This window comes from Puntigrus tetrazona, chromosome 20, assembly GCF_018831695.1.
Source record: "Puntigrus tetrazona isolate hp1 chromosome 20, ASM1883169v1, whole genome shotgun sequence".
Taxonomy (NCBI): domain Eukaryota; kingdom Metazoa; phylum Chordata; class Actinopteri; order Cypriniformes; family Cyprinidae; genus Puntigrus; species Puntigrus tetrazona.
This window is the reverse complement of record NC_056718.1, coordinates 18,868,714-18,881,491: the sequence shown is the minus strand read 5'-3', so window position 1 is coordinate 18,881,491 and position 12,778 is coordinate 18,868,714. Positions and strand designations below refer to the sequence as shown.

Here is a 12,778-nt window from a genome sequence, read left to right as displayed (position 1 = left end):
ACATATTTGCCATCTACTTGCTGCCACTTTAAATGTTTTAATAGATTATGTTATCCATATATCCCCACCCCCCACACAAGCTTTGTATTGAAAAAATTTCAAAAAGAAATCGAGATACAATTTTTTCTGTCAGTATCACACACCCCTACTTTTTAGCACTGTGTACAAAGATGTTTACAAGTGTAAACAGTGTTTTACAGATTAATTTCATTGCAGCAAATAATTCAGCATACAACGTGAGGTCGCTCATATTTCAGTATTCAAGTCTCGAAAATATATGCCAGTTAATTGAGACAGCAGAAAACTGTTTTACAGCTTCGCCTGAGGAAACCGCGGTGAGGAGAATGTAACTAGTGACTCAAATAAGCAGTTCATGCAAATAAAGGAAGATACTATATTCAACATCAGACACGGGCATCTAAACTGCTAAAGCAGGCTTGCCCTGACCTCACAGACAAGCTGGAAACAACAACAACACTTGCAACTCCATAAATCAATGGAAACCTTGATGAACTGTGGAGGCGTAATTGTTGCAAAAGTTGCCTCATGCCTCAGCACTTTCTAATTGACTGAACTTATCCCCACATCTGCCATGCGTACACACAACACTTAAAAGGCTAAATGAATTGATTTATGGAGACTTTGTCGAAAATTGGCTCCAAAGTCTGTAAACATCCTGTCTTTGCAGAATGAACAAATGAAGGGTTGAAAATCCGGTCTGCCTTCCCACTATGGGATGGCCGGAATATGGCGATCACATACACACATTCCTGCTGCAGTCCATCGGAAACATCTTCCAGACCGCCTTGGAGCAGCTCGCTCAGTGGAAAAGACTACTAAAAAAAAAAAAAAAAAAAAAAAAAAACACCTTCTGGATGTGCAATAAAACCAGACTGACATAAAAGGAAATTGCACAGAGAGGAACTAACTAGCAGTTTAAACATATTCTTTGTAACACCTAGTCATACATAATACAAAATCATAGTATATGGGAATATAATCATATTTGGGAATGACTTCAAAACAAAGGCACGACCAAATGAAATGCGTCATTGTCAAATGTTTTCTGTTGTAGAAAAACTGTGATGGTAAATTGCTTCGCACATCAGTATAAATCAATACACTTGGATGACACTGTAAATGAATCATTCGAGAATATTGACAGACGTGTCAAGCAATGGCGAAGGCAATGCATGGCGTCCCCTCTTTAATGTGATGTCAGAATCTCAAATAAACAGTCCTACCTTCAATACATGCACACATGATTTATAGCTTAATAGTTCATTGACAACAACCAATGGTCGCATTCGTAGTAGGAAATTACATGTTTACTTGCATATGCTTTTGAAAAATTAATCCTTAACATCTGAACATCTACTCAAAAGTATAAATAGGAATTAATCGATTCAATGGGAATTAACTAGCTCCACACAGAAACGCAAAAAAATGTTTTAACTTGAAATTAATATTTAAAGACATCCTGCTATTAACTGTACTGCGATGTTGGATAATGTAAACCGACAAAAAAAGTTAAGAGGAGCTACTTTAAAGCTGAGAACTTAGCAAACATGTTTTGTCACGTTTGAGAAAAGAGTTTGTGAAGGTATGCATTAGAATCTAAAGCATGCAAATATACACGGTTCATGTCGTAGTGCTTTGTTTTTTACATTACAAGCAAACATTTGACTCATAATTGGCACTTGCACAGTTGGCTGGCTTAGATATACATGCACTACATCCGACAGAAAGAAAGAAAAAAAAAATGCACTGAGTCAAAATGTGAGAGCGTGGAGAGTGAAAAAATGGGTCAATGTCTATTCCACAGACAGACAGACTTCGTACCATAAAAGAAATGCCAGACATTACGTGTAGAAAGGCAGGCTGATACATGCTTAATGCGCTAGAGCTGACTGACCCAAAAAAAATGCTTGCTTATTGTCACCTTTATTTGCCCCGCTTATATGGCAAGTACAGATATTTGCATTTGGATAATATTTACTGAATAACAAGCAAAAACACATAGCTGTAGAGATCAACTTCCCTATCTAGACAATCATCAATGCCACAACACTTATTTGCCACTGGCATAAATAGTAAATTAACAACTAGAAACTAAAATGAAGGACTTAACACATCACAAAAGCTTAATAAGTAATACTATAATGCATATGCATATATATAATGGAGATAGGCAAACATGATGGGCTACTTTGATAGACAAGCTATCACATTGTTTCCATATGCGATACTTACCTGCCACGTATTAAAGTAAATGAAAGTTGCTCACCTGTTTTCCACCGCTGTTCGTTAGTGAGCGGAAATTCCGCGGAAAGATCAGATTGCTTTATGGCAGCAAAAAATACACGTGTACAGCAGCTATCTTCTGTAAAGACAGTAAATTCCTCTTCCTAAGTCACAAAAATACACAAAAACAACGTGCCAGCTGCTTTAATGTACTTAAAAAGGTTATAGGTAAAAGCTATCTTAAGGTTATAGTCCTTTTTTGTGTTACTGTTACTCTTTTGCCACGTGTATTGCTTTTACTTTCAGAGTCGTTCGCAGGATTCACTGGCAGGTGTTTAAGATGTAGGCTACACTGGAAAACGACATGTTTGGTTTCAATGGATTGTAATTAAATGGCGTACGATTTGTTGCCTGTTTTCTGGTGCGTTTTTCAGCGAAACGACTCTCAAACGATTCGGCGAGGTACTGAACTGTTCCAATTAGCGACTAGCGAATCGGACCGTTCGATTGATTCTTTGAAAATAACCGACACAAAAGAGTGAATCGTTTAAAAACGGAAACCGATTCGCTAGTTCAGACTACGTTTGAATTTACATTTAGAATATACATTTTATTTGGGCTTCATTTTTAAGGTTTCTTAAGGTTTAAGTATCTTTTGCATAAATGCATTATATGCATTTAATAGGGTTGAATACATCTAAATAACTAAATAAATAATAAATAAAAAATGATTAAAATGCCACATTCATTTAATTTAGTCCCCAAACAAGCAGCATTTAGTTGGACTGAAGATTGAATTTAAGACATCTAAATATTTTTTAATGAAATATTTCTATGTAATGACATAACAAAAGTAATAAAACGTCTGGTTATTATGTTTTATAAAAGATTTTAGGCTGAATGCTAAAAGCAACTCAACAAACTTAGCATTGTTAAGTTTAATGAACATGCTAAATATTTGTGTACTGGATATGCATGACTGTTCACCGGCGCAGTGAAGCGAAAACAACAGAGAGACGTGATTCAGAGCGATCCTGAGACAAGGAGCACATGGGTGTTACATGTGCTGCTCTTACGCTTTCACTCTTCAGTTGTTATTTAACTTGCCGTTATCATTCACACACAAGCACGGCTAGATCTTTATTGACGGTCCCAGATCTTAACGGGGTAAATTGGTATCATGTAAAAGTACAATGCACCACATGACCCAGGTGCAAACAGTTCAGCTGGTGTGTGCTCTGATGTGAGAAAAGGCCCGACTCATTTATTTGTGCAGTAAAACTTTCCTTAGCTTATGGTCTCCTGTGATATCCTCAACCGAAGGATGGAAAAGACATTAGACATTAGATATTTTATTTTTATTAACATGGAATAAGGATCCTCAAATTAAACCTCAACGTTATGGAGTGTAGCACAGGCAACAATTTATCTGTAATTTATCGTCCATAATAAACCCAGTTCTCTAAAATAAAATCATATGGCCCATGACAGTTTTATTGGTGGGTTACAATGCACAAAAGGGAGATTAAGGAATATTTTTACATCGTGTCTAATATAAGACAGCGTTTCTCTTTTTTTTCAAAGGTTAAGGCGCTAAATCAGATCCAATAAACCAAAACAGAAAAAAAGTCCATTGAAATACTAACAGAGCATGTTGCATTTGCTTTCAAAACAAAACCTCCCAAATCAATGAGTGTCTTCTTGTGACACAAATGTGCAATAGGTTTCGAACATAAGGCTTAGAGAGTGTAAAGCTCATTAGTTAGTTTCCCTACTGAGGCGGATTCAGGCATGACTTTGGGATTAAACGGCTTTTGGAATGCTATTGTCTAAGCAGCCTCTAAAACTGAAGGAACACTTGGATGAGTCCAGGTCTTTCTATTCGCACAAACTCTAAAGATATGGATAACTTGTTCTTGTTTGACAGAATTAGGAGAGTGTTTCGAAATTAATGAACTGTAGTCCATTAATCTGTTCTCGATTATGCTTGTCTATATATAGATGTTTCATTAAACACGGGCATCATACTTCCGACTTTCTTTCTTCAGCGTATCATTTATTGGAACATACTGTTTCTGTAAAGCAGGGATTTTATTTTTGCACTGAAATATAAAAAAAGGCTAATGTAAATGTGAATATTTAAAAATATATATTATATATACACACACACACAGACACTATATATATATATATATATATATATATATATATATATATATATATATATATATATATATATATATATATATATAGTTGGATATCTAATGTAAGATTTACAGTATTTTTGGCCCCAGGCTCTCAGTCAAGTTGGATTTTTGGTTCTTTGTATTAAAATTTCAGGCACTTCTTCTACAGAAGTATATGAGGTAATGTGTCTTTCTCAAGAGCACAGTAGTTCTCACATTCTCACATCACACACTGGATGCTTCGGCAAGACAAAACATCTCAAACATGCATGCAAGTAATGATGGTCACAGTAGGATTAATTAATGAGCGTGTTAATGGGCCCATTAAACAAATGATCATATCAGCCAATGGTGCTGCTTTCTTGTAAACACATATACATTCTAATTGAACCGGAATGGCTTGTATTTAGAGCTGAGATGTTTGAAATGCATGAAGCTCTGATCAAGATTGCAATTAATTTTGACATTATTACCAGGCTGTTGAATTTAAAGCAGGTGTTCTTTTCATGTTTATCTTCCAGAACATGTTTAGACTCCCCTCCATCTATCAGAGCAGCATCTACCGAGACTCAGAACGAGATCACTCTCAGTGTGCAATTTTCTCAAATAATCATTTACAAACTCATATCGTTAAAGAAAACATGCCCTTTCGGATAAGCAAACAATTTAAAAAGTGTCGTTTTTCACTTTTCCGGTGAAACGTTAAGGCTATTCCTCGCATCTGACGGATGGTTTTACATGATAGCATTTTACATATCACTAAGTTTTGGTTTATTCGCGCGATATTTGAGATCAAACTCGCTGTCAGCTGTCTCTCGCAGCAGGCGTATTGGTTTGGACGTGCAGAACGTGAAGATTATTTGGCAGCAGCGCACACAGACTCCTCTTATCAGCACTCCTGGGATTTAATTGCTGCTCATTTTTTTTCCTGTTCTGTTTCATGCGCTTAAATGTGTCTGTGGACAAAACTGACACTTTCGCTGGTGTTTAAATCACAACGTGAACGTTTAACAAATGCTAACGGTTCGTTATTAAATTATAACTTGATCATAACTATTTCCACAAATTGAATTTTTTTACTTAGAAAAATATTTTAGACACTTGCCACTTTGTGTCACCTCGTTATGCTCTGGCGTCACTTTAACTGTTTAACTTTGTGATTTATTGTGTCACAGCTCAATACGGCTCGTATTATTGTTAAGTGTTGGTATAAATTACACGTACGTGAAAAATGCGCGACGCGGGCAATGCGGTGTAAAGTATCACCGACCCTGTTTATTTCAATCAGTGCAGGGTGTTAATGGATGTTCGAGCACGCACACTGCCTTTAAAAACCTGTGAAACGTGATTCCATGTTTTGCTCACTCTTGCCGTGAACAGAAATAGCCGCAATGAGGTAATGTGTGCAGCGGTGTTGCTCCATGCGCGCGGAAGGCGATTGGTCGCGCGCTTCAGCTCCACGTTTTGCACGAGCCCAGATCCAGATTTTTGCGGCAAGCCGTTTCAACATTTATATTTTACACATAGTATCTATTTACGAGTCAACATTACTACTGCACTTTATTTACAACATTTAAAGATGGTTGGAGCATGTTTTACATTGAAATACTAGTTCACATTTTCTTAAAATGTCATGTTTGTTCAGTGTGTTACTTGTATTTCTTTTACTGTTAGGCGTACGTCTATATATTTTTACTGTTTATTTGCTACTGCTTACTATTAATTTATGCACCTTCTTTTTTTCAGTGAAAATAACTGTATGTAGCACTTTTATATCTTATTACGTACTGTTGCTTTTTCCTTTTTTTCAAATTTGGGGCATTTTCGTTATTTTCTATTAAAATTTCAACTAAAAACTGAAAACTTGTTATGTATAAAAACAAGAATTTGTGGAAGTGGTAACGTCATCTGCATGCATTACATTTTCAATAGGTATGTGCACAAGCTGTAAGCGACATTGCCAAACAACTGGCCGGCATGCAAAAATATAGAATTTTTAGTCTTTTTTTTATAGATTTGCATGATCAATGATTGTTTTGACAATGTTGTCATCTGCACATAAATCTGTTGAAACATTTCTGTTTAGTACGCTGTCATTTAAACCTAAATTAAAAACCAAATCACTTGCATAAAAGAAATAAATAAAAAAATACTGCTAACAATTAGAACAGGTAATTCACTCTCAGAAACAAAGGTACAACATTTTCAAAAGGTACATGTTTGTACCTGAAGGGTCCATTCTGCTACCTTGAAGGTGCATATCAGTACTTAAAGTGTTTTGTCATGAAGCACGGCAACGGATCTAGTGTAGACAGCATCACTGATCATAACAGTTTCTATTGATTTTTCCTTTCTTTGTGCAGGACTGCTCGCAACCGATGTAGGCACGAGAGCCACACACGAATTGCAGAACACTAAATTCTGTCCACTTCCACGTCTGTTTATGCCTGAAAAAATGATATGCACGTCTCTGCAAGTATCCTTGTAGTTGCTTATGGCTTAAGGTGAAGGTTACAAAAATGCATGTGTAACAGTATATTTGTTCACAGCATCTTTTTACACAGACAAACATTTTAATCAAACATTTTTGAAAAAAAAACATATTTACTGGATTTAATTTATACAGTGAAGACTATGCAGTGATATTTTAAACTTGATTAATTAGCTTCTGTAACTGAATACAGTTAGACATATCTAAAAAAAAAAAATGAAGCACTGTTTATTCCATTTGTATCTTTGTTCTGTTATTTTTATCTATGCTTATAACGAAATGGCATTTTCTTCCCCACATCGCAATACATATCGCAGAAAATCATCTGCAAATCACGTGAAGTATTTTTTTTCACAGTTTAGGAACGTCTATCTATTATGAAACACATTTAGGAAAACCTGAAAATTTAAGTAGCCCTGCAACCAACTAGCAAACCTGCTTTCCTGAAGGCGCTTGAGAGAAAATAGCCTGTTTGATAATTTGGCTTGCCACAGGCTTGAATGTAGTCAGATTGAAGGTTGGCTTTGCTCCGCCCCTGGCTTGATTGTATATGAGTGCTGACCGAGAAGCATGCAGCAGTTTTTTTCGTAATGTTTTTGATGCGGAGGCTGGCGCTGAATGCGGTCTGTATTTGGAGAGCATACGCTTTTTATTGACTTGGATTAGGAGGGATTGTAAACTCTTTCATCTCTGGGATTGTCAGTTACTTTTTGCCGTTGCCGACTGCGGTGCGACGCACTCAGCAGATTCAAGCAGAGAGGTAAAGGTTACAAAGTTTAGCCCGCTTATCAGTGCTCGTGACACAGCCGGACCCGCGTGTGTTTTAATCGTGCATGTCGCAAACAAGCCTCGCTTTAATGTTGAACTGTTTCTGTACCCAACCCCAGTGCCCTCCGACCGTCTATTGACGCTGTATGTTTTACGCTAATTGCCGTATTAACTTTTTGCAAACTGTTTTCCAGTGGAATGGTAGACCGCATGATGGCAATGAACCATGGACGTTTCCCAGATGCTGTGAATGGGCATCAGCACTCCGCGCGCAGGATGGGAATGGGACAGTTTTCCAACGCGCTTCCGCAGCAGCAGCATTATAACGTTATCATGGGGGATCACATGCATTACGCGGGAGGGAATGTAAACGCAAACCACGGGATCCGGCATTCCATGGCCTCTGGGAATAATATAAATGGAGGGATCCCCAATGGCAACTTGCCTGCCCGCTTTAACTCCCAGTTTGTCGGACAAGGGCAACAGCTCGCTGCCAGCATGCAGTTGCAGAAGCTCAACACGCCTTACTACAGTCACCACACGCACCCTTCCCATCATCACCATTACATGCACGAACTGCACCCCGCCAGCCACCAGTTAAACGGGACAGGACAGCAGTTCCGAGACAGTAACGCTAAGCAGAACGCGTCTGGGGTTCCTCTGCCTGGCCACCACATGCCTGCAGCAATGCTGCCCCCCAACGTTATCGACACGGATTTTATTGACGAGGAGGTCTTGATGTCACTGGTGATAGAAATGGGCTTGGACCGAATAAAGGAGCTGCCAGAGCTTTGGCTGGGACAGAATGAGTTTGATTTCATGACAGACTTCGTTTGTAAGCAGCAGCCCAGCCGAGTGAGCTGTTAATCTCACCTTTTTCATTTTTGCTCCTTTTTTTTTTTTTTTTTTTTGGCTTTGTCCTTTTTTTATGAGACTGATATTACTGGTGTGTTTTCCTAGATCCATAAACCACAGGGTTCCCACAGTCCTGGATATATCAGGGAGTTTCAAAAGTTTGATTTCCCGGGCCTGAAAAAGTCATGTCGGTTTTAATTAAATATGTAAAAGGTTATGGACATTTTTTTTGTGTAGTGTTTTTTTTTGTTTGTTTTGCTTAGCTTTTTAGATCACATTGACAAAATTAACAGTCTCTATATTTTTGAAAAAAAAATCCTTCAGATCACAAATGACTGGAGAAGGAGGGGAAATCGTTTAAAAACATTAGTGAGAAAGTGTGGGAACCCTAAAATCCGAATGATTAACCCACAGAACAGCAATGGAAGTACCGTTCAAGAGTAAACTATCATCAGCTGATTCATGCCGTTATGTAACAGAAATGGATTTGTTTTGCATGAGAATGATTTGGACACCTAAGAGTCATGCTATGCATCACATATGCAGGGGCTGGAGAGTGAGAAATGCAAAGAAATCCCCCGAAAACTCTGTTCAGTATTAATGTAGCAGACGAAATAGACAAAAAAAATCATGTTCTGTTCCTTCAGACACTTCTAACATGAGACCTCCAGTGATATCAGATGTCAGTGAATGCATATTCTAAATAATGTTGGTGGTTATGTGACATGATTGTAGATAATAGTGTGTAATTGTCTCAATCAGCAATGTACTATAAACTTTAGTGGCCATATTTACCAGATTCCTGTGCTGCTCAGAGATTCACTGAACTGTGAGCAGATGCTTCAAGTTGTTCTTCTTCTCTCCACCCTTTCTACATCTTCTCAGGCCCGTGTTGCCTCCATGATGCTTGTGTGTGTATATCAGAGCCTGAAACATATATGGAAGTGATACGAATGTGAGCGAGAGTGTGCATTTGCCAGCTGCTCTATATGCTTAATTGAGTACAGTGTATTGGAAAGTCCAGGAAAAGACGTTCGGATCCTGAATGTCTGGAATGTTGTAAAGGAAAGGAATGTGGAAATAATCCCAACACAGAAGAGTTTCATCTTCATCGGTTTTCAAAAATAGATAGACCACTGTGCTTATTATAGTATGCGGTACATGGCAATACTACTGTGTTGAGGCTTTCTAGGAAAGTTTTACAGTATTTTTGTATATTTTTAGAAAAAATGTTAATTTATTATATTTTAATTTGCAAACATGAATAAAGCAGCAGAGGCTCATTACTGAAGTCAGTGACCTGTTCTTTTGGGCGTCAGCATCGTTTATGATTCCAAATTTGAATTATGATGGTCTATTCATGTCATTTTTACAATTAAAGCTCTGTTCTAATCAATATAAAGCAATGTTTTCGTTGTAACTACACTTTACCAAGCTAATGGCTTTTAGCCTTTTTCGATCGGATTTGTTTTTCATTTTATTCTTATAACATTTAAGGGAAAGTGAACATTAATATCAGCTTTTTTTTTTTTTTTTTTAGCAAAGAATGTCCTTTTATTGTCACTTTGGCAACTTGTCCATTTCTCGTTCGGGTAGAAAATATGCATTTGAAAAAGCTCACTGTAGATGTGTATTAAAATGCAAGACCAAGTGCTGGGCAAAGCGTCCAGTTTCACTGCACGAATAATTATCATGCAAATAGGTAGCATTCAGCAGAGTTTGTCCTGCAGTGAAATTGAAGCTTCCTGGAGTTGTCAGCTTACTAGTGCCAAGCGCAGTCTAAAAACCATCAAGGGCTGATAAACTGAGCATTAGCATAATTTGGAATTCAAGATATAGAGAAGTGGAACATAAAAGCTCATCCTCATCCAGAACTGTATTTAACAATGATCTCTAATGTTCTTCCAGAGTTACACGTAATGCAATATGATTATGCAAATGCTGCTAAATTTCAGTGTGCATCAGGAGCATTAAGTGCTGATGTAATAAGTGTCTTAGTATTTTAGCCATGTCTACAAAGTCTACATTTTTGTATTAAAAAAGAAAGTTTACTTCAAAATTCTGTTACCTTTTACTCACTCCCACGTCGTTCCAAACTCAAAAAGACTTTGGTTCATTTTTTAAACAACAAACAAATAAAGATGTAGTTTTTTAACTAAAATCTTTGGTATGAAATGAAATGATGAATGAGTAAATGATGACAGAATTCTTCTCTCTTTCTCTCTCTCTCTCTCTCTCTCTCTCTATATATATATATATATATATATATATATATATATATATATATATATATATATAGAGAGAGAGAGGACCATCACTTTAAGAACAATTATGTACCTATACACAACATAAACAAAAGTACAATTTAAAAGTTTAAAAGTACTGTTACATTAATCTCTTACTGAATTACAGTTATATTGATAAGCATTTTATTCAAATGATGCCACTCTAATTCCAGTTTCAACACTTCCCTGTGGTGATATTGACTTATAATGGATGTTTCTGTAATGCCATTTTTAATAGCAGAAGCCAACAGGACATCAACAACCTCTCGTTCGCCTGATAAATATGAAGCAGACCTTCAGGTAAAGAGCTCGTGGAGTCAAACTGCGTGCGCGCTTGATGGCTAAATTCTCAAATTCCTTCATTCATTAGTTCTTGCGAAGGCAATTATTCAGAGCAACCATTATGTATCCATTACAGCAAGTTAATTTGAAAAGAATTTTAAACACAGCTTATATCAATAATTGAGACTAATAAAAAGGAAATGTCAAAAGACTCCCCAATGAATTTTGCGGAGAATATGCAGGCGCACGCTCTTCCTCAAGGTCTGCTGTCCTTCAGATTTTTGGCAGAGCTTCAAATTTTGCCTCTTCATTCAGAATTAAGCAAAAAAAAAAAAAAAAAAAAAGACACTGAATCGTGGAAGGAGAGGAGAATTAAAACCATCTTATTTGTGACAAGGGAAATTACATTTACAGAGCAGGGCAGAGATAAGTGAGAATGGTAATTATGGAAACACATAGGCACCGCTATTGAAAAAGGAGGAATGGAGGTGGAATGCCAAATGCTCCAGTAAATATCTGTTTTCAATAAGAAATCCATTTTGGGGAAATAATTTGACTGAGTCAGAAATACCCTGCTCACCAATTTAATGAATGATTGCATTTAACCAATGATCTGTAGCATATAAATTCAAACTATTACGTATATTTCACACTGATATAGACACTTAACTTTTAAAGAGAGTAAAACTACATAGCACTACAGCTGCCTTGCTCAAGGAGATCTTTGCAACACCTAAGCTCTTAAAGTTATGAACATTGAACGCATTAACCTCTGAAAGGCTGAAGAAAAATGTACATTACATTATATTATTAAAATATGCATTCCTTGAGCACCAATTTAATGTTTCGGGATGATTTCTGAAGGATCACGTGACACTAATGACTAAAAAATCCGTAATTAAAAATGTTGTATTATATTAAACCAGTTGTTTAATAATATTTCACAATATTACAGTTTTACCGTGTTTTCTGATTAAAAAAATGCAGACATGGCAATACTGAAATTATTATTTAAAAAACATTGCTGACCCAAAACCTTTGAACCATACACATATAAACATATTGTCTTATATAACAGTTTCATAGAGATGATATATTTCTATTTAAATGTCCAATGATGATATATTTCTATTTAAATGTCCATTGATGATATATTTCTATGTAAATGTCCATTAATGCTAACCGTTTCTTTTTAGAACCAAATAGGCCCAGTTAAAACATCTGCCAGCAAGGGCTTACTAGACCATGTTAGTAGCCTGTCCAAACTCTGACCTCGATCATGCTCCTAAATATTATTTCCAGTGTGAAATAATCACTCGGCTACGTCTTTATTTTGGTATATCGATCAGTCATGACACTGAATCAGTGTGTAGAACATCTGTAAACAGGCAAGCGCTAGATGACACTGATTTGGATCGTGACATTGTTTAATATACTAAGTGAGATCCATTATAACAGTCTGTCAATGGAGGTTCTGCCCTGCTGCTCAGAGGTGAGTTTCACAGCATCGTGTTTTTACAGCTTAATGCACTGCAGATGCTGTCACTGCACTGCATGAAAGAGCATTGGACACTTACATGGGCCTTCATCAACATATCCATTAACATGACACGGCTATGAGTCAGTCTGTGATCATGCCATTTTAAGGGCTAAAGAGGTATTTTTCA

General features: G+C 36.8%; 1 protein-coding gene across 1 annotated transcript; it reads left to right on the top strand.

Moving 5' to 3' along the window:
- The first annotated feature begins 7,482 nt into the window (after positions 1-7,482).
- Positions 7,483-9,827, top strand: cited2 (Cbp/p300-interacting transactivator, with Glu/Asp-rich carboxy-terminal domain, 2). The gene is made up of 2 exons (XM_043220516.1): positions 7,483-7,681; positions 7,884-9,827. The coding sequence occupies exon 2, from the start codon at positions 7,888-7,890 to the stop codon at positions 8,554-8,556; it is 669 nt and encodes a 222-aa protein (XP_043076451.1). The 5' UTR covers positions 7,483-7,681; positions 7,884-7,887; the 3' UTR covers positions 8,557-9,827.
- The last annotated feature ends 2,951 nt before the right edge of the window (positions 9,828-12,778 follow it).